The sequence below is a fragment of the Rhinolophus sinicus genome, chromosome 14, assembly GCF_057876585.1.
Source record: "Rhinolophus sinicus isolate RSI-liver-muscle chromosome 14, RSI-T2T, whole genome shotgun sequence".
Taxonomy (NCBI): Eukaryota; Metazoa; Chordata; class Mammalia; order Chiroptera; family Rhinolophidae; genus Rhinolophus; species Rhinolophus sinicus.
The window spans coordinates 160094302-160118737 of NC_142514.1; the positions used below are offsets into that span (position 1 = coordinate 160094302).

At 37.0% G+C, this 24436-nt stretch overlaps 1 protein-coding gene and 1 long non-coding RNA gene across 8 annotated transcripts in view; one reads left to right on the top strand and one right to left on the bottom strand.

Moving 5' to 3' along the window:
* The window catches only part of BBOX1 (gamma-butyrobetaine hydroxylase 1), a 63001-nt gene extending 57980 nt beyond the window's left edge, over positions 1-5021 (top strand). For all 6 annotated transcript variants that reach the window (XM_074336151.2, XM_074336152.2, XM_019749175.3 and 3 more), the window contains 2 exons: positions 2942-3108; positions 4460-5021. In XM_074336151.2, the coding sequence (XP_074192252.1) occupies positions 2942-3108; positions 4460-4620 (328 nt within the window). In that variant the 3' untranslated portion in view covers positions 4621-5021. The remainder of the gene's footprint in view (positions 1-2941; positions 3109-4459) is intronic.
* LOC141572250 (uncharacterized) overlaps positions 1-24436 on the bottom strand; it is a 415695-nt gene that overhangs the window by 270557 nt on the left and 120702 nt on the right. The window lies entirely within an intron of this gene.

Sequence of the window (24436 nt, forward strand, 5' to 3'; positions counted from 1 at the left end):
AGCGGCACTCAGAGAGTTAGGAGAGTCAGCTTTATTACTCCGGCGGGCTCAGCGGGATCCTTCCCAAAAAGACTGAGCCCCTAACAAGGTTTTGAGCAAGTTTTTATGGGTTGGGAACTTCTTTGAGTCGGGGAAGGGATAGGTGTCATCTGGTGATTGGCTCAAGGTGTGGCTTGGAGGTGGTTATGCGGAAGTGGGCTGGGGCTTAGGCTGGGGACTTCTCTCTCCACTCGAGCCACCATTTTAGCTCAGTTCCACGTGGCAGGGAACCATTTTAAGTTCAGTTTCTCCATCAACTGCACATAGAAAGCACTTACTTCCCAATAGCTACAATGAAACTAAATGACTCACTGTGTCCAAGTGAATCCTTGAAACGATCACCATAGACAGAAAGTCAGACAATTCTGACTGGCCATTGGCTGTTCCTGGGTCACATGTTCATCTCTGGAACAAGGTCACCTTTGTCTGAACCACATGTGCTGAGAATGAAATAGGGATGTCTCCCCAAATTGATGCCAACAAAAATCATATGTTCCCTATACTGAACATTTTGTGTTCTCTTTTCATTTGACATTATTTGATCACAATTTTTCAAGTATCTACAAAGGATACACTTATCCTTTTATTTGAGAAGTATCTTACATTGTCTTTCTAAGACGTGTTTTACTTATCAGACCTCAGTTGATAAATTTTCGGGTGTTTCCAATTTTAGAATTGAGTTTGTATTCTTCTTTTAGGAGAAATAGCCCAATAATATAAAAATAAACTCGTTTAATAAATAATCAAATCCCCAGAGTACTCACTCCACTTTCTGATACACACATAAAGCCTTCATTTATTCATTCAACAAATATTTATTGAGGTCAGCCCCTCTTCTTAGTGCTTGGGCTACCTCAGTGAGCCAAACAAAGCTTCCTGCCTTCAAGTAGCTTGTGGTCTCACAGCAGAGGGGAGAATTAGAAATTTTAAAACAAATGAGGAAATTAAAATGAATATTAGAACATTTTAAATACTTAAGAAAAAAGGAAAAGTAGGTCAGGATAAGAGGAGTCTCTAGGACAAAAGACTTAGAGGAGGATAAAGCTTGCGTCTCTAAATAATGTGACGAGGAAAATATTTACTGACTAGGTGGTATTTAAGCAAAAACTTCAAGGAGTGAGGGAGATTGCCAAGATAAGGAGTTTCCAGAAACAGCTAGAAGAAAGGTCTTACCAAGGCCCTAAGAACAGTCTGGTGTGTTCAAAGAAAGTAAAGTGGCCAGTGTGGAGTAGAGTATGAAGAAATAAGGTCAAACAGGGCTAAGTTCATGTCCAGCTTTGTTAGCCATTGTAAGAGCATTGGCTTTCACTCTTAGTGGAATAGGGAGGTACTGCAAGGTTTCATGGAAAGAGAGACATTTATATTTATATAAATTTATTTACATTTTAAATGGAGCCTCCTGGCTGCCATGCTGAACGGAGTGTAGAAGAGCAAGGATGGGAGCAGGAAGAACAGTTAGGGAGCTTCTGCAGGGTTAGAGGAGAGAGTGCTGTAAACACGAGTGGTGAGAGTGGGAGTGTGCAGAAGACTTCATTTTGAGATACATTTGTACGTCAAGACAGCATATTTTCCTGACAGATTGGATGAAGGGTGTGAGAGAAAGACAGACATCAAAAATAAATTCTAGTTCCGAATAGTGTTCCTGAGAGATCAGTCATCTTATATACAGTTAAAACATAGCCAGTTGTTCCTCATCATCCTTTTTACTCTTCCCCATCATATAACCCTGCATTGGGACCGTCCTTTCATTCTATTGGTACAGACAGAATTTCCTTCTTGTTCAGATTCAATTTTTCATTTTAGGTTGCTCTTCAAGATGTCAGCCACTCATCTCCTCTAACGCTTTTCAATCTTCAGAATAACGTCTTCTCTAGAAACTAATTTGCTTTCTATTTCCCTTCATGTCATAGCTGAGAATTCTAAATAATGAATTTGTATCTTCTTTTCTCAGATAGAAAGTCAGTATCAAGTGAAAGGAAACAAAGACTCTGTTACACAAACAGAGAAAGAGAGAGAGAGAGAGCAAGAGAGAGAGAGAGAGAGAGAGAGAGAGAGAATTGATTATATTGCTTATACATAAGAATTCTTGGATATGAAAGCTTAATGCAATGTACCATGGGACACACTATTCTGACTTAATTAGATTAATGAATCACAAAATTCCCTTCATTGGTATGGGAGGATACACTCATGGACTCTAAAAGAGAGAGTTCATAACTAGCATAACCATTCCTATCAAAGAATTATGGTGTTAGTGAAAAAAGAATAGATCGTCAGAGTGGCTAGAATGGAAGAGCCCCAAGAAGTTTCAATGTCATGACACCCTTGTCAGTAACATAAAGGATGGTAAAAAGGGTGCCATAGATATAAAGATCCAAAGAATGCACCTCAGACTAGGCATTCCTCTGTGCCTCAGTTTCCCCATCTGTAAACAAGGGACTGCATTAGAAAAGTATATTGCAAACATTTAAAAAAACAGATCTTTCTTTCCAATAATACTCCAATAAAATCAGACTTAAAACCTCAATAGATGAAACATAAAGTGATGGGCCTATGGACTTAAAAATATGTGAATAGGTAAAAGCTATTATCTCAAAGAATGAAGAATGAATTCATTTCCCTAAACATAAAAAACGTTTTAACTGGAATCTCTAGGAACATTTGCTTTAAATTAATTTGAATCATTCTGGCACTTAGGTTGGAAGATTTCTAAAAGTACTTGCTAAGTGAATAAATGAAAAACAATTGAATACACTATACCACACATCACCTGAACACTTTCATGTGTTTGGATTCTTTAATACTGTATTTCAGAATCACCTTCCAAGACAAATTGATCCTCAGAAATGTAATAGATACTTTGTGACTTATGTATTTTAACTTTTTCTCTTTAAAAAAACAGATTAGATGATAAAGGCCAAGTGGTTCGCATCAACTTCAATAATGCAACTAGAGACACAATATTTGATGTACCTGTTGAAAAAGTTCAGCCTTTTTACACTGCTCTGAAGGAGTTTGTTGACCTCATGAACTGTAAAGAATCCAAGTTTACTTTCAAGATGAATCCAGGTCAGTGAGCATGTTTTCTCAAACAACTGCACGGATGTATTTTCTTCACCCATAATTGTTCAGAGCAATCTCTAAGCAGTTTTTCTGGGGTATGTCATGTGGCACACTTACCGTAGAATCCTGGTGAGTAGCCAACTTGCTTAAAGAGCAGACTCCCGGCCCCCACCCCTGCTCCACCTACTCTCCAGATTTTAAAATACTCATTTTTAACAAGCTCCTTAAGCACACCAAAATTTAACAACCTCCAACTTAAAGAATAAATACTTGAAAAACAAGCTATAGGCCAAATGAATTCTCATGCCTGATATCAAGACTGATGACTTATATTTTCTACGCTGCTAGCCAATCGATACAAACTGAAGCTTGTACCTAATTCTTCTGTGTTGGTAAACAAATGAAATTACCCCATGAGTCTCACTCTAAACTACATGAGTAATATTTACTCATTAAGCTTATCTGATTTGGCAGACATAGTGTTACCTGAAATAAAGTAGTACCTGTACTTGAAATATTCCAGCTACGTGAAATAAAGGAGCAGAAAGCATCGTTTTTTCCCTGGACCATCTCAACTCAGTAAAGTGACATCAAACTTGAGGCTTCTGTTATTTAATATAAAAAGCATAATTTCCCTCTGCTGATTTAGCCAGGAAGTGGAAGATTCGTTTCACTGGTGATTATTGTTTGAATTGATCTTTGGCCTAAGAAAGTAAAACTAGAAATCTCCATATATCTGCTGCTATGCACTCACACCAGCTTGATTTTAAGAGCAGTAACATGTAAAAATGGAATACTGTGGGAGAAAAATACCAAAGAATAGGAATTGCAATCCAAGCTTCACCATTTAATGGTAGCATAGCTTCAGGCAAATCCCTCAACTTCTCAGAGCCTCAGTTTTCTCATGTATGAAAAGAAGAGATAATATTCTCTTTTTAGGATTTTTATGAGGTTATGGAATAATGCACATAAATGTTCTAGAAACACAAAAGACAAACCAAGAATGTCACTAGCATTATAATTCTTTGAAGCTGTTAAACTGGAAATGAACATTTTTAGGTAGGAGATAAGTAACAGTGAGGAAGAAAATTTCAAAAGTTTTACACAGAGATATTTCAAGTAAGAATTATAAAAGTTCCTACAGGAGGCTACCAGGCTATGGAGTTTAAATGTCAAAAAGTCTAAAGCTGTTTGCATCCAGTGGCCTGATTTGTGTGAAAAGTAAATGTACAGATTTAAAACAAGACATAAACATACTGTTTTTTGATGCAAACTAAGTATCAATGATATTTTGCATTTTCCTGCTCTGCAAATATTAAACTCATGATGATTCATATTGAAAACATCCTTTGTCTAGGTGATGTGATTACTTTTGATAACTGGCGTTTACTTCACGGCCGGCAAAGCTATGAAGCAGGAACTGAGATATCCCGCCATCTAGAAGGAGCTTACGCCGACTGGGATGTGGTGATGTCAAGGCTTCGCATCTTGAGGAAGAGTGTTCAGAATAGCAACTGAATCTCAGATCTGTAATTTCAACACAATTCCAGGGAGAGTATTTTGTAATATATGGCAAGGCTATCGGTCTTCACAGACTATGATCCATGCCATGCACACATTAATTTCTTTAACATTGAACATGTCACCTTTCTCACCAGAGTTTTCTTTTCTTTGTAATCACTTGCAATGCCAACTCTTTGGATGTTGTATCAGTGTTCTCTCTTTTTTCCAAACAAAGCATCCTTTCTGTTCTATTGCATGTATGACCTAATTTCCTTTGCCTGTATATGAGAATCTCCAGAATGCCCACAAATAGTTTTGCATCAAATAAAACCTTTCTTCAAATAACACCTTTTTTAAAGAAAGATTTGTGTCAAGTAAAGCTTGTGTTTCAAATAAAACTTGTCTCATACAAAACAGGTTTCTGTTCTGTTGCCTATAGGGTCTCATTTTTCATGACTGCCTATGACTGTCTTTAGCATCTTAGGAAACGTCTTCATATTTTCAAAGATCTGTTTTACTCACTTTTGTTAAAGAATTATATTACCCAGATTTCTAGACTTCACCAACCTGGTGATGTCAACATTACCTTTAATACTTAAATTATGACACCAAACCCATGCATGCCAAATTAAGAGAAAATCTAGTCTCCCTCAGTTCCTCTTGCCCCAAATAAATACTCCTAAGACCAGAAAAGCTTATATCTATCCGTGAGTCAGTTCTCCTCATTCCTTGCCTTCAATTAATAATAAGAAAGGTATTAAGAGAATCAAGATGCATACAACCCTCATAAATGAACACAATGTCTGTTAACCTGTGCACAGATCTACCTGCTGGTCTTGGCTTCCTCTATGGTCACTGCCTTGTCCCCAGCAGTGGAACAGAGCTGTCACTGCCAGCCATGGAAATCCCACTGCTATTGAATCCAGTCCCTTCCCTACTCTTGCCAAAAAAAAGGGAGCCTCACCACTACCATTTGCTGAAATCCTGGTAGAATGTAGATTTTTACCCCATACATTTTGGACCCTAAACAAACCCCTTACTTTGAAAGTCTTAATCACTGCCACCACAGCAGAACTCTACCTGTTGCCTTAAGACCAAGTGAAAACACTACTTCCATCCATGTTCTAACTTTGGCTTCACACTCACAGTGCAGCCATAGGACTGGGAGTCTGGAAAAAGAGTGCCTGAAGGTCATGCCACCACACCCCTCTGATTCTCTGAAATCTGACCTTGAGTCCACATCACCAGCTCAGACTCTCTTTCTGCCCCTTTCTGGTGCCTTCATTGTCCTATCCTATCTTCTGGTCTTGACTGGGTCTACTGTACTATAGCACATATGTTTGAGTCCTTCGAACTTCAAAAGGAATGGGTTGGGTTCTCAATCCCATCTCCCCTAAGACACTCCTAGAATGAAAACAAGTGAATTCAACAAGGACATGGCCTGGTTCTCAGAGGCAGCATTCAATACCTTTCTGGAGTAACCCTAGCTCCATTCATTCATACCATCTAAAGCCCAGGCACTTTCCCAGCTAAAGTAACTTTTTATACTTTGATTCATTCAGCAGATATTTATCACCTACTTGGTATATGTCAGACACTCTGCTAGACTGAACACACAAAAGGACTTGAGATGTGCCTGCCTATAGTTTGGTAGGGGAACAGATAAAGATATAGATGATGATGTGTTATGTTAACAAAATGGTTCATAGAAAGGCAAACAAGCCAGACTGAGGACGTTAATGAAAGCTTCAGTCTAAGTAGAATGAGGGTTAATAGTGGTTTTCCAGGCAGAAATAAGAAAACAACTTTCCAAGTCAAAAAGCAGAAAAGACGCAGAGAATTGAGAGTGAACACAGTGCATGTGTTGACACACAATGAGAGAGGGTAGAGCATAACAGTGGTGTCAATTCTGGGATTGGATGCCTAGGTTCAAATTGTAATAATGACAATCAGTTAACTATGACTTTGGACAAATAAACTCTTCCTTAAACTTCAGTTTTTCTACCTATAAATGAAACTAATAACAGCTCTTATCTCATTAAGTCTATGAGTATTAAATGAAAATTCATGCAACGCAGTCTTTTCCCAAACTTCTCAGATGGTAAGAGTCACCACGGTGTTCTATGTGTGTGTATGTGTTTTTAATACAACTTCCCAGGCTCATTCCTTGAAGATTATGATTCAATGGTCTAGGATAAGGACCAGGAATTGTGTTTTTTAACAAGCATCCCAGGTGATGTGTCTCATCAGAGAAGTTTGAAAAACATCTATGTGAAGACTTTAACAGAGTTCCCAGCTTAAGGTAAGTATTCAGTAGATGTTAACTATTATTAGGTATAACAACAGAGGTTGTAGAGGGAGAGGGTAGATTAGGGTGAGAAGAGATTCATGAGGCTGAAGACAGAGATGGGGGCCAAGTCATGAAATACCAAAATGTATGTCACATGAAAGAGTTGATATTTAATCTTGAAAGTAATGAGGAGCCATTTAAAGATTTTTAAGCAATAAAGTGCGTTGATCAGATATTCATTGCTTAAATTTCCATCTGGCTACATCGTGGAGGGAATTGTAAATGAGAAAAACTAGAGACCATAAATCCACTTATGAGGTTATAAATCTACTTACTGCAGGAAACCAGATGAGAAATTAAGAAGACTGAATTAGAATGCTGGGAGAGGGAATGGAGATACACTTAGAAGGCTAATTCTAGAGGACTTGATAGCCCGCTGCATGTGAAGAATGAGGGAGACATCTAGGATGTCTCCCAGGTTTCAAGTGTGGAGAAATTACTGGTGATTCCGTGCTCAAGGAGAGAAGCTACAATAGCAAAAAGCAAGCTTGTGGGCAAGAAAATGAATCCAGTTTTTGACATACTGAACTCGCATTGCCCCTGAGCGATTTCTTCTGGCAGTTGGATATATATACACACATACAGCTCAGGACAGAGATCTGGATTGGGGATCTCCATTTGGAAAGTATATAGATGGTAGATGAAATCATCACTTGTTTTCCTGGAGACATTTCATGATTGTGATCAAGGTTACAAGCCTCATGGTATGATGATAAGCTAATGATATTGGCCGAGTTTGTGGAATCAGTTACACTCTATACATCAAGGCTCAGTGGTGGCTTGTATTCAAAATTAGCTAGACCTCTTACATATTGTATCTGGTTACTAGAAGACAGCATCCCAAATCAGCACCCCATGACCTGGCTGGTTCCTTCTCTGCAGAAAATTATTTCTGCCCTGGAAAGGAGGGACAGAAGGATTGGATATAATTGCAACAATTTCTGAAGTGTTATATAGGTCATGACATATTATGGGCTACGGCAGATGGTGCCGACTGAAAATGATTAGGTTTCCTGGATATAATAGTCTAAAGATTTGACTTTCCCCCAAACTCATAATAGATCTGATGTAACTTGGATTAGAATTTACCCCTATTTGGCAGTGTGGACTCTTACTGTCTGTTCCATTTCTCTGATTTGCCTTGGAGAATATTAACTTCTTGGCTGGTTAATTGAAATAACTCCACAGGTCACTGGAATGACATGTCACAAGGTTTCTTTGTTGGTCTCTATTTCTTTCCCTGGCTGACCACTAAACTGTGAGTCAATAAATATCTACCAGATAGGTAGAGGGAACTTATGCAAAAGAAGGAATTCTATGGAAAAACTGAGTGACGCTGAGGGTAATTTCTCTTTTCAGGAATTTAAACTAAGAAACAGGAGACATTTTATAAACAAAAATACCCCTTTACATCACCCTCAAAAAAATATATCATTTTGAGGATACATTTGAACTGAAAGTTCTTGCAATGAAAATTTAATTTGGTTAGACTTAATGGCTTAGAGCATACTTCTGGGTCTCTGCAAATATATTTCCAGCTGCCTGGAATACTCTTCCCTACCACCTTTTATGCCTGGAAAACTCCTCTCCCTTCAAAATTCAGCTTAAATTTCACCTCCCCTGTGAATCCTTCCCTGATTCTCCCAGTCAGGCTTAAGTACCCTTTCCTCTGGCTGCCACTGAGCCTTACATACTTGTACACATTTGTATATTTATCCATTCATTCTAGCAATATTCTCACATACCTACTATGTGCCGGCCACTATTCAGGGCACTGGTAATACTGTAGTGCTCAAGACAGACATAAGGGCCTCCACAGAGCTGATGGTCTAGTGGGAATATCAGGCAGTGATCAAATAATCACAGAAATAAATAATTACTAATTGTAGTAAATATTACAGATGAAAAGGCCAAGAAGCTACAAGAGCTTAAAATAAGAGGGCAGGACTGATCTGAGGAGAGTGGGGCTCAGGGAAGGCTTCCCTCAGGAAGTCACTCTTGAGGTGCTTGATGAAAAATGATGTCCAATAATGAACTTTTGGCCTCAATTAACAGAAACTCTGAATTTAACAATAAGAAAATGTTTTATTTTGCAAAACATAAAGTCCAGGATATGAGGCAGGCTCCCCACATTGTATATCCCCAGTTCCATATCTCTGTAGTTCTCTTGGTTCTGTCTTCTTTCATGGGTCTGCTTTATCCTCAAACTGGTAAAATGGCTGTAAAAGCTCCAGGTATTACATCCAGACATGGCTACATGAGGAGGAATAAAGACACCGATTTTTCCTGTGTCTCTTTCTTGGAAGCAGAGAAACCTTCCCTAAAACCCCTACTACAGGCTTCCTCTACTGCCTCCTCAGTCAGAATTGTGTCAGATACACTCTCCTAAACTCATTACTGGCAGAAGGAAGTGGGATTGCCAGGATTAACTTAAATGAGTCGGATCTGCCCTCAGGCTGGGGAAGTGTCCTTTATCCTTGGTACACAGGGTTGAAAAGGAATGGATAACGACCAAATTAGGATAACGTCAGATGACATACAGGCACCCAGCAGTATTTGCTTTAGACAGCAGAGACGTGTCTAGGAGAAGAGGGGAGATTGCGCACCAGGCAGAGCAAACAGAGGATGGGCTCTGCCATAGTAGGCAAGATGGTGCGCTTGAAGGAACAGATGAAGGCCGTGAGTCCAGCAGCTGAGGAGCCAACCAACAGTGTCCAATAGATTGGGAGTTCTTTAGCCAGAGATATTTTCATCTGTGTCTCCGCGGTGCCTAAATATTTGTGGAATAAATGAAAGGAGCTAGGTTGGTTGTTCCTTTGAGTACTGTCCATTTTACATCTTTGATGAAACCAAGTCACATCCCTAGGATTTCAGAAAAGTCTCAATTTTTGTGCCAGGCAGGACCTTATTTCTTTTCCCTCCTCCATTTGTATAACACATTTTATTTATGTACATACCCAATTTTAGCCTCAAAAGCTTTCCCATTTTCTACTTGGATCAGTTCATTCACCAGCTTAAAACATCTCAGCAAGGAACTTCCAGTTTCCATACCATTATATAAGGAGCTTCCAAGTCTTTACTGCATCCTAACAACAAGTAAAAAGCTAAAAAAAAAAAAAAAACTTAAAAATCAACTCTTCTTAGATTCATCAGATAAGTGAGGTCACAAGGCAAACTGTTGCCCTTATAATTGCAGTCCTAGTTGTGACAAATAAACAGGCAAATACAGAGAATCATAACTTACCAGAGCAGAAACCTGCACAGGAACCAGAACCAAGCTACAAAAACCTGACTTATCATTAACAAATTGCTAGATGCTCAATGTGAACAAGCCTAAAAGATAAAAACTCCTGGAGAACCCAGTTCTAAGGAGGCTCTCACAATTTTGTGCATTTTACCTCCAGGAGCTCTACAGGTTCTCACAGTGAATATCAAGAGAAAAATCCCCTGTTCTCCCAGAAGGAAAAGGGGAAAAAGGACCATTTTGAAATGTGCCAGATTATTCTGTTCTTAACAAGGCCACCCTCAGGAGAAGTTATTTTACCAGAGCCTAATCTGCTAGGGTTATATCAGAGCCTAACCTACCAGGGGAAGGAAAATGCACAACTCCAGAAAACTCTGGCCATCCTTTCTCACTTAAAAGGATGAAACTGAGATGCACTAAAGTTCACAGTCCAGAGACTTAGTTTACCAAAGACTTAGACCTAATCACAGGATTATAGAACCCCACATCTTACCACTAGCATTATTAAAGTCCTATTTACCACAGTTCCTTTTACCTATGACATCATGTCCACATTTTAATAAAAATATTACAAGACATTCTAAAAGACAAAAAAAAAAAAACACCTCAGTTTGAAGGAACTGAACAAACACCAGAATCAGAGTCAGATATGGCAAGATGGAATTATCAGAGCAGAAATTTTTTAAAATAATGATTAATAGCTAAGGGCTTTAATAGAAAAGAGTAGACAAAATGCAAGAACAGAGTGATACTATAAGCAGAGAGATGGAAATTCTAAAAAAGAATTCTTAAAAATGCTAGAGATCAATAACCCTATAACAGAAATGAATAATATCTTCAATGGACTATTAGTAGAGTGAACACAACTGAAAAAGCAGCTCTGAACTTGACAATATGAAAATAGAAATTTCTAAGACTAAAGCAAAGAGAAAAAAACAAAAATAATATACAGAACAGAATATTTAAGGACTTGCGTTTCAGAGCTTTAGGAATACACTTTTTAAAATTTTTAATTGTTATATATTTTATAGTTATGATTTTCTAACTATAGTAAGCAATGATTGGTTTTGCATCTATGGTAATGATATAAAGACCATTTTCAAATTAAATTTAAGAAACTGGTGAAATAAAAATAATTCTATTTGTACAGATGATTCTATTTTGAAGGTGGGACTCCATTGACTAAAGTTTGAAAAATGCTGATCCTTTTATGAACAAGCAAAGTGAGAGAGGAGAGATTACTTTCCATGGCCATATAGAATGAGTGACAGAGCCAAAATTCAAATACAAGTTTTGGTTTCCAGTTCACTTTTCTTTCCATTTTTCCATACTGTGAGGATTTCAATTTCATGTGGAAATAGGCTGGCTTCTTGCTGTTTCCAAATGCCTGACCAATGGCTTTACTTTACATTCCCTGAAAGTAATCCCAGAATTGATTCAGAGACAAAAGTGAAAGGGCACAAAGGTCATTTGAGAGTCTAATAAACATGAGAATCTAAATCAGTGCAAAAGTTCTCAAATTATGGAGCGCATAAAAATCACTGGGGAACCCATTTAAAATGCTGACCCCCGATAAATCCCCATTTAGATTCAGTCTGCCTAAGCCTAGGAATCTTGATATTTAACAAACATCCCAGGGATCTGACTGTAAGTGGTCCATGGACCACACCTTAAGAATCGATATTTTGATCACATTGGCCAAAGGAAGCATTCCAGTCCCGACTGAAAAGGCCTCTGGGACTTTTAATAGCCACGCATTGTCTGCATTTGCTTCACTCTCCTCATTCAAGATTTCCCTTATCTTCCTTTGGTACACCAGTAGCAAAAAGAGATGTCACAGAGAGGGTCTCCTTACCTTACTCTATGTCATTAGGAGCAGCAACTAGATCCCTCTGGCAACCCCAAGAATTCATAGTTCTTCCTCAGTGTCTTGCCCACCACATACTCTCCTTACAAACTGAAATTTCCCTTGGAAGTATCTACCATAACTATAATCAAAGTGTTTTCTGCAAAGCTAATTATCTGTTTTTTCTCCTTTTGTCATATTCACAATACACAGCATACATGGGACCCAAGAAACTCAATGAATAGTTGTTGAATAAACAAGCAAATTATCAAATGTGGGTGTAATTTTTTTTTCTTTTGGAAAACGATCCAAATTTCACATTTGGCAGGTTGAAGAGGGGGAATTTTTCCCTTCCTTTTGTTTTTGGAGAAAGTGACATTTCCAAAGGTCATCTTAAGATGTAACCTGGAAGATGCTAGTTATAAATGTCCTCAAATTGATGAAATCAGTATAATGAGGAAACATTTATAATGAGTACAAAAAGCATTCTTTTGACTTATTTATATATAATGTAAGCAGTGGCCCTGAGCTAAGCTCTACATTCTCTGGAAGACATATGGAAAATATCACTGTCAATGATGCTTGTTGAACCCAAATATTGCTATGGTTTCTCTCCAAGAAATCTCCAAGTGCTGACCCAGCCGCTTAATGTTCATTGCATATTTAACGACGTAAATCACAAGGTTTCCCTTTTAATACATTTATGCAAAATTACAGATCTTACCACCGAATTGTTCTAGGTTAAGTCATAAACAGAGAGACCTAATTCTTTGACTGGCGGTAGACAAGCAGGGTCCAGAAAATGCAACACATATAGATGTGCGGTTTCATTTTAAGATATAAATTACAGCATTTCTTTTTGAAAACACTTGGGCAAAATTGCAGTCCTAGTTGTTTTGAGTTAAGTCATACATCGAGAGACTTAATTCTTGGACCAGTGGTAGGACAGAGGCATATGGGGAAAAGAACTAAATGAATATAAATATGCACATGAAAAGAAAACTTATTTAGTGGTTTCTATTTTTCCCCCTATACAATTTGCTTTCAAATTGTAGGCAGTGTCTGAAATATTGGATTCAACCCGAATTAAAATGAAACCTTAGTGAAAGCTAGCATTTAATGATCTCTGGAAAAGCTCTGCATGTTTTCTTGGATACAACTGCAAGCATTGAGGACGATGAATAATGTACCTTCTTTCCCAGGAACCAAAGGAAGATTTGATCTCAAGTTGGAAGAGGTCCACATCTGAAGCCATCACCAAGCAAGCTTTTCCCCACTGGAATTATTTGCTGAACAAACTGAACCAGGATCCAACTGGAAAACCTCTTAAGTAAGACAATCTAAGATATCATTTGCTTTCCCTTAGCAGCAACCACTAATTATGTAGCTTTTAAAATTCACTTTGAAAAACAATGTGGTATTTAAAAACAAAAAGGTACAGTTTATTTATCTGATAAGCCAACCAAACCAGATGGCACATCAAATGTTGATTTCTGGCAAATTTTACCTTTTACATTTTGGCACACACACACACCAAAAAAAAAGTGATTCAGAAAGTACTTCTGATTAAAATGGTGAGTCATAACCAGCATTGGTGACTCTGGATCTGTGTCTCATCTTTGGTGCCAGAATCATCCTGAAAGTAACTTCACCTGGGCTACTAATGATTCATGGGACTTATAGTAAAGCCACTTAATCCATTCACTATGGTATTGGTACTGAAACAGCAACACAGATCAGTGAACTGGGATAGAGAATCCAGAAGCAAAACCTATTTTGTAAAAGAACTTATTATAACACAAAAATGGTAATTCAAACCCAAAGTAAAAAGATAAATTATTTATTAAATGGTGATGACACAACTGGCAATTTTTCTAGAAAAGTAAAAATAGAAACCTCCCTGTCTTATACCATCCACACAAAAAAATTATAGATGGATGAATAGTTTAAATTAAAAAAATTAAATCTTGACAATAAATCTAGGAGACTAAATGTATAATTTGCCCTAAAAACCCAGAAATTATAAAATAAAAATCACAGCCATTCGAGTATACAGAAAATTTACAGCGTTCGTAAAACGAAATGTTCGTCAATGGAGATGTTCGAAAACTGAGGTACCACTGTGTAATGTATCTTGGTGTGGACCTGTTTGGGTTTATCCTGGTTGGAACTCTGCACTTCCTGGCTTGTATGTCGGTTTCCTTCACTAGTTTAGGGAAGTTTTCGGTCATTATTACTTCAGATATATTCTCGATCCCTTGTTCCCTCTCTTCACATTCTGGTATTCCTATGATGCACATGTTGTTGCACTTTATGTTATCCCAGAGGGAATTTTCTAACTCATGACCTGCACTAAAAGAAATACTGAAGGAGGCTATTCGACCAGCATCAATAGGGATAATTTGTGGCAACCAAACATAAAAGGGAGGAGAATAAAGGCCTGAACAGTAATACGGGAATGGAGAAAGTAAGCATGCTGAAGAAAATGGAATACTCTAAATACCAAAATTTCTTTTACATAAACTTAATGGTAACCACTCAAAAAAAATCCCAGAACTGAAATATATAACATAATAAAAGAAGAAACAGAGGGAAAAATCATAGACTACCACCACACAGAAATAATAGACAACAAAAAGGCAAAGAAACAATGGAGACACAGTCTTACCAGAAAACTAAATAGACAATGATAGGAAATCCTTACACTCTTCCCAGCCTCTCCCTGGGTCACAGCAGCTACAAACCGGGTCTTCCCAGATCCTGAGCTCTACTGCTCCTCTGTGATCTGACACTATTCCTCAGTTCAGGGGCCAGCTTGAGTCTCTGTAAGGGCAGGGGTAGGATTGGGAGAGTGGGGACAGGGACCTATGTGGTGTTTACTTCCTTTGTCCAACTAGGGCATACTAGCTGGAGGTCTCAGCTGAGGTTACTGCCTCAAATGCTGGATATGCTGCCCTCTCGGCAGGAGAGATAAGCTGTAGGATGCAAGGAAAGAGCCCACCTCCTGGCTCTTGTGATCTCTGTTCCGTCCTAGAGCCCCCTGTATCTTTGCAGGGCCACGTCTCCACTCCACTCCCTTCCCTGTTCCCCTGCTCACCCAGTTTGCCCACCTTCAAGTAATCCTTGTATGAGTCTCTTAGCTGTTCTGTGTGATGAGCAGAGTCCTGTGATGGGTTACAGATGTTCAATTTGTGGTAAGTTCCAGAGGAAAACTCAAGAAGACCACCTCACTGCCACCATTTCTATGACATCACTCTAGGGTGATTATTTTGTGATGGTTTCGGAAATCTGTATTTTCCTCTTATGGCTGTGGTTTTATCAGGTTTTATGTTGGCAAAAAGAGCCAGCAATAGCCTCTTCTGGTTTGCTATTCAGACAAAAAAAATTACAAAAAATTTTATGGTATCATTCAATAGTAAAATTCATGCTAAATTTGCAGTTTTAGGGGTTGATTTTAAAGGTCTGAAAGCAATTAATCCATTTTGCATTACTTTCTATGGGGAAACCGTGCCTCGATTTTTCAAATGTTTCAGAACTCGAACGGTCTTCGGGAACGGATTACGTTCAAAAACTGAGGTACCACTGTAGTTAAAATGGCAAAGGCTAAAGACAAAAAGAGAATCCTAAAAGCAGCAAGAGAAAGACAGCGGGTTCCATACAAAGGAACTCATGAGACTATCAAATGACTTTTCTACAGAAATTTTGAAGGCCAGAAGGGAGTGGCAGGAGGTATTCAAAGTGATGAAAACCAAAGTCTACAACCTAGATTACTTTATCCAGCAAGGCTATCATTTAAAATTGAAGGAGAGATAAAGAGCTTCCCACAAAAGAATAAATTAAAGGAATTCATTACCACCAAGGCAGCATTGCAGGAAATATTAAAAAGGCTTCTGTAAGCAGAAGAAAGATCAAAACAATCTAACTACAAATAACAAAACGGCAATAACTATGTAACTATCAATAATCACTTTAAATGTAAATGGATTAAATGCTCCAATCAAAAGACATAAGGTGGCTGAGTGAATAAGAAAACAAGACCCTCAGATCAAAAGACACACACAGAAGAAGAAAGAAATCTTACCATTTGCAACAACATGGATGGACCTAGAGAACATTATGTTAAGAGAAATAAGTCAGACAGAGAAAGACACATACCATATGATCTCACTTATATGTGGAATCTAAAGAAAAGAATAAGTGAGTGAACTAATCAGAAACAGTTTTGGAGACATAGAGGAAAAACCGAGGGTTGCTAGATGGGCGAGGGGGTGGGGATAAGGGGGGAAGGTGATGGGTTTAGAAAATAGTCGGTAACCATAAGATGGCCATGGGGTTTTGAAAATTAATTTGGGGAATATAATCAATAATGTTGTAAAGATTTTGTAGGGTATCCAATGGACACGTGTCCCATTTGGGAAACCACCTCAGGGGTGATGTAGATGCCTGATCTCTGCACTGTACACCTGAAGCTGAACAATAATGAATGCCAACCATATATATATATATATATATATATATATATATATATATATATGGTTACAGGAAGCGGAGTACAGCATTAGGAATAGAGACAGTGGAAATGTAATGGCTCTGTGTGATATCAGAGGGATAGTGGATGGAGGGAGGGGGTTCACACAGTGTGAGGGATATAAATGATAAACGTCTAAGTATTGCTTTGTCTTGTGCACCTGAAACTAATAAAATTAAAAAAGAAAGAAAGAAATCCAAAAAAAGACACACACAGGCTGAAAGTGAAGGGTTAGAGTAAGATATTTCATGCAAATGGAAATGAGAAAAAAGCTGGAGTTGTAACACTTATATCTGACAAAATGGACTTTAAAATGAAGAATATATTAAAAGACAAAGATGAGCACTACATAATAATAAAGGTATCAATCCAACAAGAGGATATAACCCCAGTAAACATCTATGCACCCAATAATAGGAGCACCTAAATATATAAAACAAATATTCACTGACATAAAGACAGAGATAAACAGTAACACTATCATAGTAGGGGATTTCAACACACCTCTGACAGCAAGGGACAGGTCTTCCAGACAAAAAATCAATATGGAAATAACGGCCTTAAATGATATATTGGACCAGTTGGATTTACTCGATATTTTCAGAACATTTCACCCCAAAGCTGCAGGATACACATTCTTCTCAAGTGCACATGGAACATTTTCCAAGATAGACCACATGTTAGGCCACAAAACAAGTCTTGATAAATTTAAGAAAATTGAAATCATACCAATTGTCTTCTCTGACCACAGGGCTATGAAATTAGATATCAACTACAGGAAAAAAATTGGAAGACACACCAATTCATGGGGACTGAATAACATGTTACTAAATAATGAATGAGTCAGCCATGAGATCAAGGAAGAAACCAAAAGATATCTCGAGACAAACAAAAATGACAACATGATGATCCAAAATCTATGGGATGCAGCAAAAGCTATGGATTGATCATCCAAACAGAAACTAAAGAAATAGCAGCCCTAAATGACACATTAGATGAAATGGACATAATTGACATTTATAGAGCACTTCATCCTAAAACATCAGACTATACATTTTTTTCTAGGATACATGGAACATTCTCAAGGATAGACCATACATTGGGACATAGAACTAGCCTCAGCAAATTTAAGAAGATTGAAATCATACCAAGTATATTCTCTGATCACAAGTCTCTGAAATTGGATATTGACTGCAAAAAAGAAAGCAGGAAAAACCACAAATACGTGGAGATTAAACAACATACTTTTAAAGAATGACTGGGTCAAAGAGGAAATAAGAAGAGAGATCAAAAGATACATAGAAACAAATGAGAATGAAAATACATCCTACCAATATTTTTGGGATGCAGCAAAAGCAGCTTTAAGAGGGAAATTTGTTTCATTATAAGCCTATCTCAAGAAACAAGAAAAATCCCAAATAAATTACCTTGCATTACACCTTAAAAAATTAGAAAAAGAAGAACAAATGAAACCCAAGGTCAACAGAAGAAAGGAAATAATAAAAATCAGAGCAGAACTAAATGAAATAGAGAACAAAAAGACAATAGAAAAAATTAATGTGACAAAAAGCTGGTTCTTTGAAAAGATTAATAAAATTGACAAACCCTTGGCTAGACTCACTAAAATAAAACAAAAAAATACATTAATAAACAAAATCAGAAATGAAAGAGGGGAAGCTATCACGAATGCCACAGAAATACAAAGGATCATCCAAGAATACTATGAAGGACTATATGCCACCAAATTCAATAACCTAGAATAAATGGACAAGTTCTTAGAAACATATAGCCTTCCTAGGCTAAATTATGAAGAATTGGAAAATCTAAATAGACCGATCACCAGTAAGGAAATTGAATCAGTCATCCAAAACCTTCCCAAAAGCAAAAGTCTGGGACCAGATGGCTTCACTAGTGAATTCTACCAAATCTTCAAAGAGGATCTAATACCTGTCCTACTCAAACGCTTCCAAAAAATTGAAGAAGAGACAATACTCCCTAACTCATTTTATGAGGCCAACATTACCCTGATACCAAAACCTGGTAAGGATAGCACAAAGAAAGAAAACTGCAGACCAATATCTGTGATTAATACAGATGCAAAAATCCTAAACAAAATTCTAGCAAATCAAATGCAACAATACATTACAAAGATGATTCATCACGATCAACTGGGGTTCATCCCAGGGGCACAAGGATGGTTCAACATATGCAAATCCATCAATGTGATATATCACATGAACAAAATAAAGGACAAAAATCATATGATTATATCAATTGATGCAGAAAAAGCGTTTGACAAGATAAAACATCCATTTATGATAAAAACACTTAATAAAATAGGCACAGAAGGAAAAAACCTTAACATAATAAAGGCTGTATATGACAAACCCTCAGCTAATATCATAATTAATGGTAAAAAACTGAAGCCGTTTGCTCTATGTTCAGGAAACAACAGGGCTGTCCCCTATCACCTCTGCTTTTCAACATAGTGTTGGAAGTCCTCGCCAGAGCAATCAGGCAAGACAAAGAAATAAAAGGCATACAAATTGGGAATGAAGAAGTTAAACTGTCACTCTTTGCAGATGACATGATGCTACATATAGAAATCCCTAAAGACTCCACTAAAAAGCTATTAGAAACAATCAACAAATACAGTAAAGTTGCTGGCTACAAAATCAACGTACAAAAGTCCATTGCATACCTACATACTAATAGTGAAATCTCAGAAAAAGAAATTTTTAAAAAAATTCCTTTCACAGTTTCAGCAAAAAGAACAAAATACCTAGGAATAAACTTAACCAAGGATGTGAAAGACCTATATGCCAAAAACTGTAAGACGTTTTTTAAAGATATTGAAGAAGACACAAAGAAATGAAAAGATATTCCATGCTCATGGATTGGAAGAATCAACATAGTTAAAATGGCCGTATTACCTAAAGCAATATACAGATTTAATGCAATCCCCATCCCAATGGCATTTTTTAAAGGAATAGAACAAAAAATCATCAGATTTGTATGGAACCCCAAAAGACCCCGAATAGCCAAAGCAATCCTAAGAAAAAAGAACAATGCTGGAGGTATCACACTCCCTGACTTTAGCTTGTACTACAGGGCAACAATAATCAAAACAGCATGGTATTGGCAGAAAAACAGACATATAGACCAATGAAATAGAATTGAGAACCCAGAAATAAACCCACATAAATATGGACAGATAATTTTTGACAAAGAAGCAAAAAACATACAATGGAGAAAAGGCAGCCTCTTCAATCAATGGTGCTGGCAGAATTGGATAGCCACGTGCAAAAGAATGAAACTGGACTGCTATCTGTCACCATGTACCAAAATTGATTCAAAATGGATCAAAGACTTAAGCATAAGACCTGAAACAACAAACTGCATAGAAGAAAAACATAAGTACTAAACTTATGGGCCTTGGGTTCAAAGAGCATTTTATGAATTTGACTCCAAAGGCAAGGGAAATAAAAGCTAAAATAAATGAATGGGACTATATGAAACTTAAAAGCTTCTGTACAGCAAAAGAAACCATCGATAAAATAAAGAGGCAACCAACTGAATGGGAGAAGATTTTTTGCAAACAGTGCCTCTGATAAGGGGCTAGTATCTAAAATATACAAGGAACTCATACAACTCAACAACCAAAAAAACAAACAACCCAATTGAAAAATGGGCAGAGGACCCGAAGAGGCATTTCTCCAAAGAGGATATACAAATGGCAAATAGACATATGAAAAAATGCTCAACATCACTAATCATCAGAGAAATGCAAATAAAAACCACAATGAGCTATCACCTCACCCCAGTTAGAATGGCTATCATCAACAAGACAAATAGTAACAAGTGTTGGAGAGGCTGTGGAGAAAAAGGAACCCTCATACACTTTTGTTGGGAATGCAGACTCATGCAGATGCTATGGAGGGCAGTGTGAAGGTTCCTCAAAAAATTACGAATTGAATTACCATATGACCCAGCAATCCCTCTCCTGGGTATTTATTTACCCAAAAAATCTGAAAACATTTATCCATAAAGACACGCGTGCTCCAATGTTCATTGCAGCTTTATTTATGGTGGGCAAGACATGGAAACAATCAAAATGTCCTTCGGTAGATGAATGGATAAAGTAGTTGTGGTATATATACACAATGGAATACTATTTGGCAGTAAGAAAAGACAAAATATGACCATTTATGACAACATGGATGGATCTTGAGATTATAATGCTAAGCGAAATAAGTCAGACAGAAAAAGTAGAGAACCATATGATCTCACTGATATGTGGTATATAAACCGAAAACAACAAAAGAACAAGACAAACAACTGAAAGAACAAAAACTCATAGACATAGACAATAGTTTATGGGTTACCAGAGGGTAAGGATGGAAGGGGAAGCCAGGCTCTAGAAAAGGGTAAATGGGGTCTAATGTATGGTGATGGAAAGAGAACTGACTCTGGGTGATGAACATACATTGTGAGATATAGATAATGTATTACACAATTGTATACCTGAAATCTATGTAACTTTACTAACTTCACCCTAATAAACTTTAATTTAAATGGGGAAAAAGACAATATAATAAGAGAGAGAGAGAAAGAGAAAGAGAGGAGGGAAAAATAAGTTCCAAAATAACTGTAATTACTATAAATATAAAGGGATTAAGCTCACAAATTAAAAGAAAGGGACTCTCAAATGAAAATTTTGAAAGATTTTTTTTTAATCCAACAATACATTATTTATCAAAGATACTTAAAAGGATAAAACACAGAAAGGATGAAAAAAATATATGAAGAAGATATGAGACAAAACAAAATAGAGCGGCAACCTCTCAAAATAGTATTTATCACACAAAAAATCACAATACACAAAGAGGAACACTGTACTGTATTGTACTATATATAGTGGACACTGGGGCCCGCCATATCCCCCTTCAGGAAAAGTCATTCATAATCCCAGTTACCAAACGTATTGTTGGTGAACATCACACAGCTGAGCACCATGATCCACTAAAAGAAACTAGGGATTCTAGGAAAAGTGGTTGATTCCAGAGCCATCAAGAGAGGATGATTTCAGATAAAGAGAGAAAATACAAGTTAAGTTGGAATATCTTGTACCAGAAAGAAAGAAGTGCCTTAACAATCATAATTCATGTCAAAAGAACACATGAGCCAGCTTTAAGGAGTTCCACTGCCCAAATATGAGACAATTTGAGCATCAAATAAATAACTATGGCAATCAATGGAATAAAGAGTAATTTCTGAGTCCCTACTGATATAAATGAATAGATGGAGGTGAATGGAAAGCTCTACCTTTCAGTAGAATGCCAAGTAATAATGGAGATGGAATAATGGAATTAGAAAACTACCATGATAGTAATAACTGATTCAGATAAAAATCATCAATGCATATTGAAACTAGTGGGTAAAAGTTTGTTGAGGAACAGGATATTTGCATAGACTCAGAGTAGTTCACCACAAAATATTTATTTTCTTATTAATATAATTACTTATTAATAAATACAAAATACTTACAAGTGGACTTAATGGAGAGAAATCTTACAGATATCATCTAAACTAAGTAATAAAAGAACATCAAAAGTGAACGTTCAGGGGGTGGATGGGTGGCTCAGTTGGTTAAAGCGTGAGCTCTGGGCAACAGGGCTGCCTGTTCAATACCCACATGGACCAGCGAGCTGCGCCCTCCGCAACTAGAATTAAGTCAATGCGCTGCTGCTGAGCTCCTGGGTGGCCAGATGGCTCCATTGGTTGGAGGGCGGGCTCTCAACCACAAGGTTGCTGGTTCAACTCCCACAAGGGATGATGGGCTGCGCCCCCTGGACTAACAATGGCGGCTGGACCTGGAGCTGAGCTGCACCCTCCACAACTAAGATTGAAAGTACTACAACTTGACTTGGATGGAACTGATGAGTCCTGGGAAAGACACACTACTGTTCCCCAATAAAAAGTCCTGGAAATATACACTGTTCCCCAATAAAGTCCTGTTCCCCTTCCCCCAGTAAAATCTTAAAAAAAAATAAAAATGAAAATTCAATCAAGTAGACACCATGTGCTTCCATATACGAAGACATATGCTTCTGTATATGAAAAAATGAGAAGAACACAGCCTTACTTTTGCTACTTTGTGCTATTCTTGCCAAAGGAAAAAAAGTGTGTAACAGTTATCTAACATGAGAAAATATCAGACAACCCAAACTAAGGCGTGCTTTACAAAGTAACTTGCCTATGCTTCTCAAAAAGGTCAAGGTTATGAGTGACAAGGGGAAACTGAGAAACCCTTTCAGACTGAAGAAGACTAAAAAGATATGACAACTACTCGGTAAATACAACAGGTAATCTGATATTACACCCTGCAGAAAAAGGAAAGAATATTGTTTACAAAGACATATTGGGGCAAATGGCAAAATTTACATGGGGTCTGCATTGGGATGGTCGTTTTATATCAATGGTATTTGATTCTAATAATGTCCAATGGTTTTGTAGGAGAGGGTCTTTAAAGTATTTAAGGGTAGTAAGGCAGTATATCTTCAACTTATTCTCTAATGTTAGAGAAATAAATAATACAATAAAACGATAACTTAGAGAAAGGAAACTAAATAGGCAAATATAGTAATATGCTAACTTTTGGAGAATCTGAATTAAAATTATACAGAAATCCTTTTTACTGTTCTCACAACCTTTCAGTAAATTTGAAAGGAGAAAGGAAAGAAGGAAAGAACCTTTAAAATGGAGATATTAATGCCTACCCATAGATTTAAAAACTATGTGTAAAGTGTTAAGTGCTGTGGTTAAAATCTAGAAGATGGTCAATAAATGATAGCTATTAGACAACCTAAAGCTCTCAAAATATACCTATGCAGTCATTCTAATAGGATTTGGAAAAATTTTCTGATGAGTTTTTACTTCTCTCTAACTTACAGGGTTATTGTAACATACAAGGGTGTTTCAGTTATAGGAATCTTGCAGAGCTTCTTACGTCCATAAAAATATTTACTCACTGACCTTTTTTCCAAATATTATTGTATAAAGTAAAAATTCTACTGATAGTCCCTTACATTAATATAGTGCATATATCCAAATACCATCTAATTGGGTACTCGGAATGACCCTGTGTCAAGTTTAAATTATTCCCATTTTATAGCTGAGAATCTGAGAAGAAAAAAAAGTTAAATGATACCTAGTGTATGCATAATGGAGCACAATTTCTATTTTTTGTGAAAATCTAGTACATTTTCTTCTACTTAAAATTAATGTTACCACATTATTCAGCATGACAGAATCTTGTATGACAAACAAATTAGTTTCTCTGAAATGAGTAAACTTTTGCAAAAACAAGACTGGTGATATCAGTTTTAGAAAGCAATTTAAAAGGAAATTTGGGGTGTATAGGAATAAATAAATCTAGCAACAAATATAAAAGATTTAGATGAAAAAAAGTTTAACTTTACTAAAGCACGTCAAAAGACCTAAACAATGTACGCCATAGTTCTCGATGGAAAAGTTCAATGTAATAAAAATATCACTTCTATTAATTAATTTATAATAAAGTAAAATGAGAACCATAATTCTAACTGGATCGTTTATGAGCTATGAGAAGTTTAGCCTAAAATTCATGTAAAAAACATCAGGCACACAAATAGCCAAGAACATGAGAAACAAAGTAAAGAAAGAAGAACAATGGACTTCTGCTCTACCAGATGTCAGAGGAAACTATGTTTCAGTAACAAAAAACATGGTGTTGGCACAAGAATAGAAGATTTTTTCATGCTATAAAGAGAGTCCAGGAACATTCTATAATGTTATTTTTTGATAAAAGTGATAGTGCATATC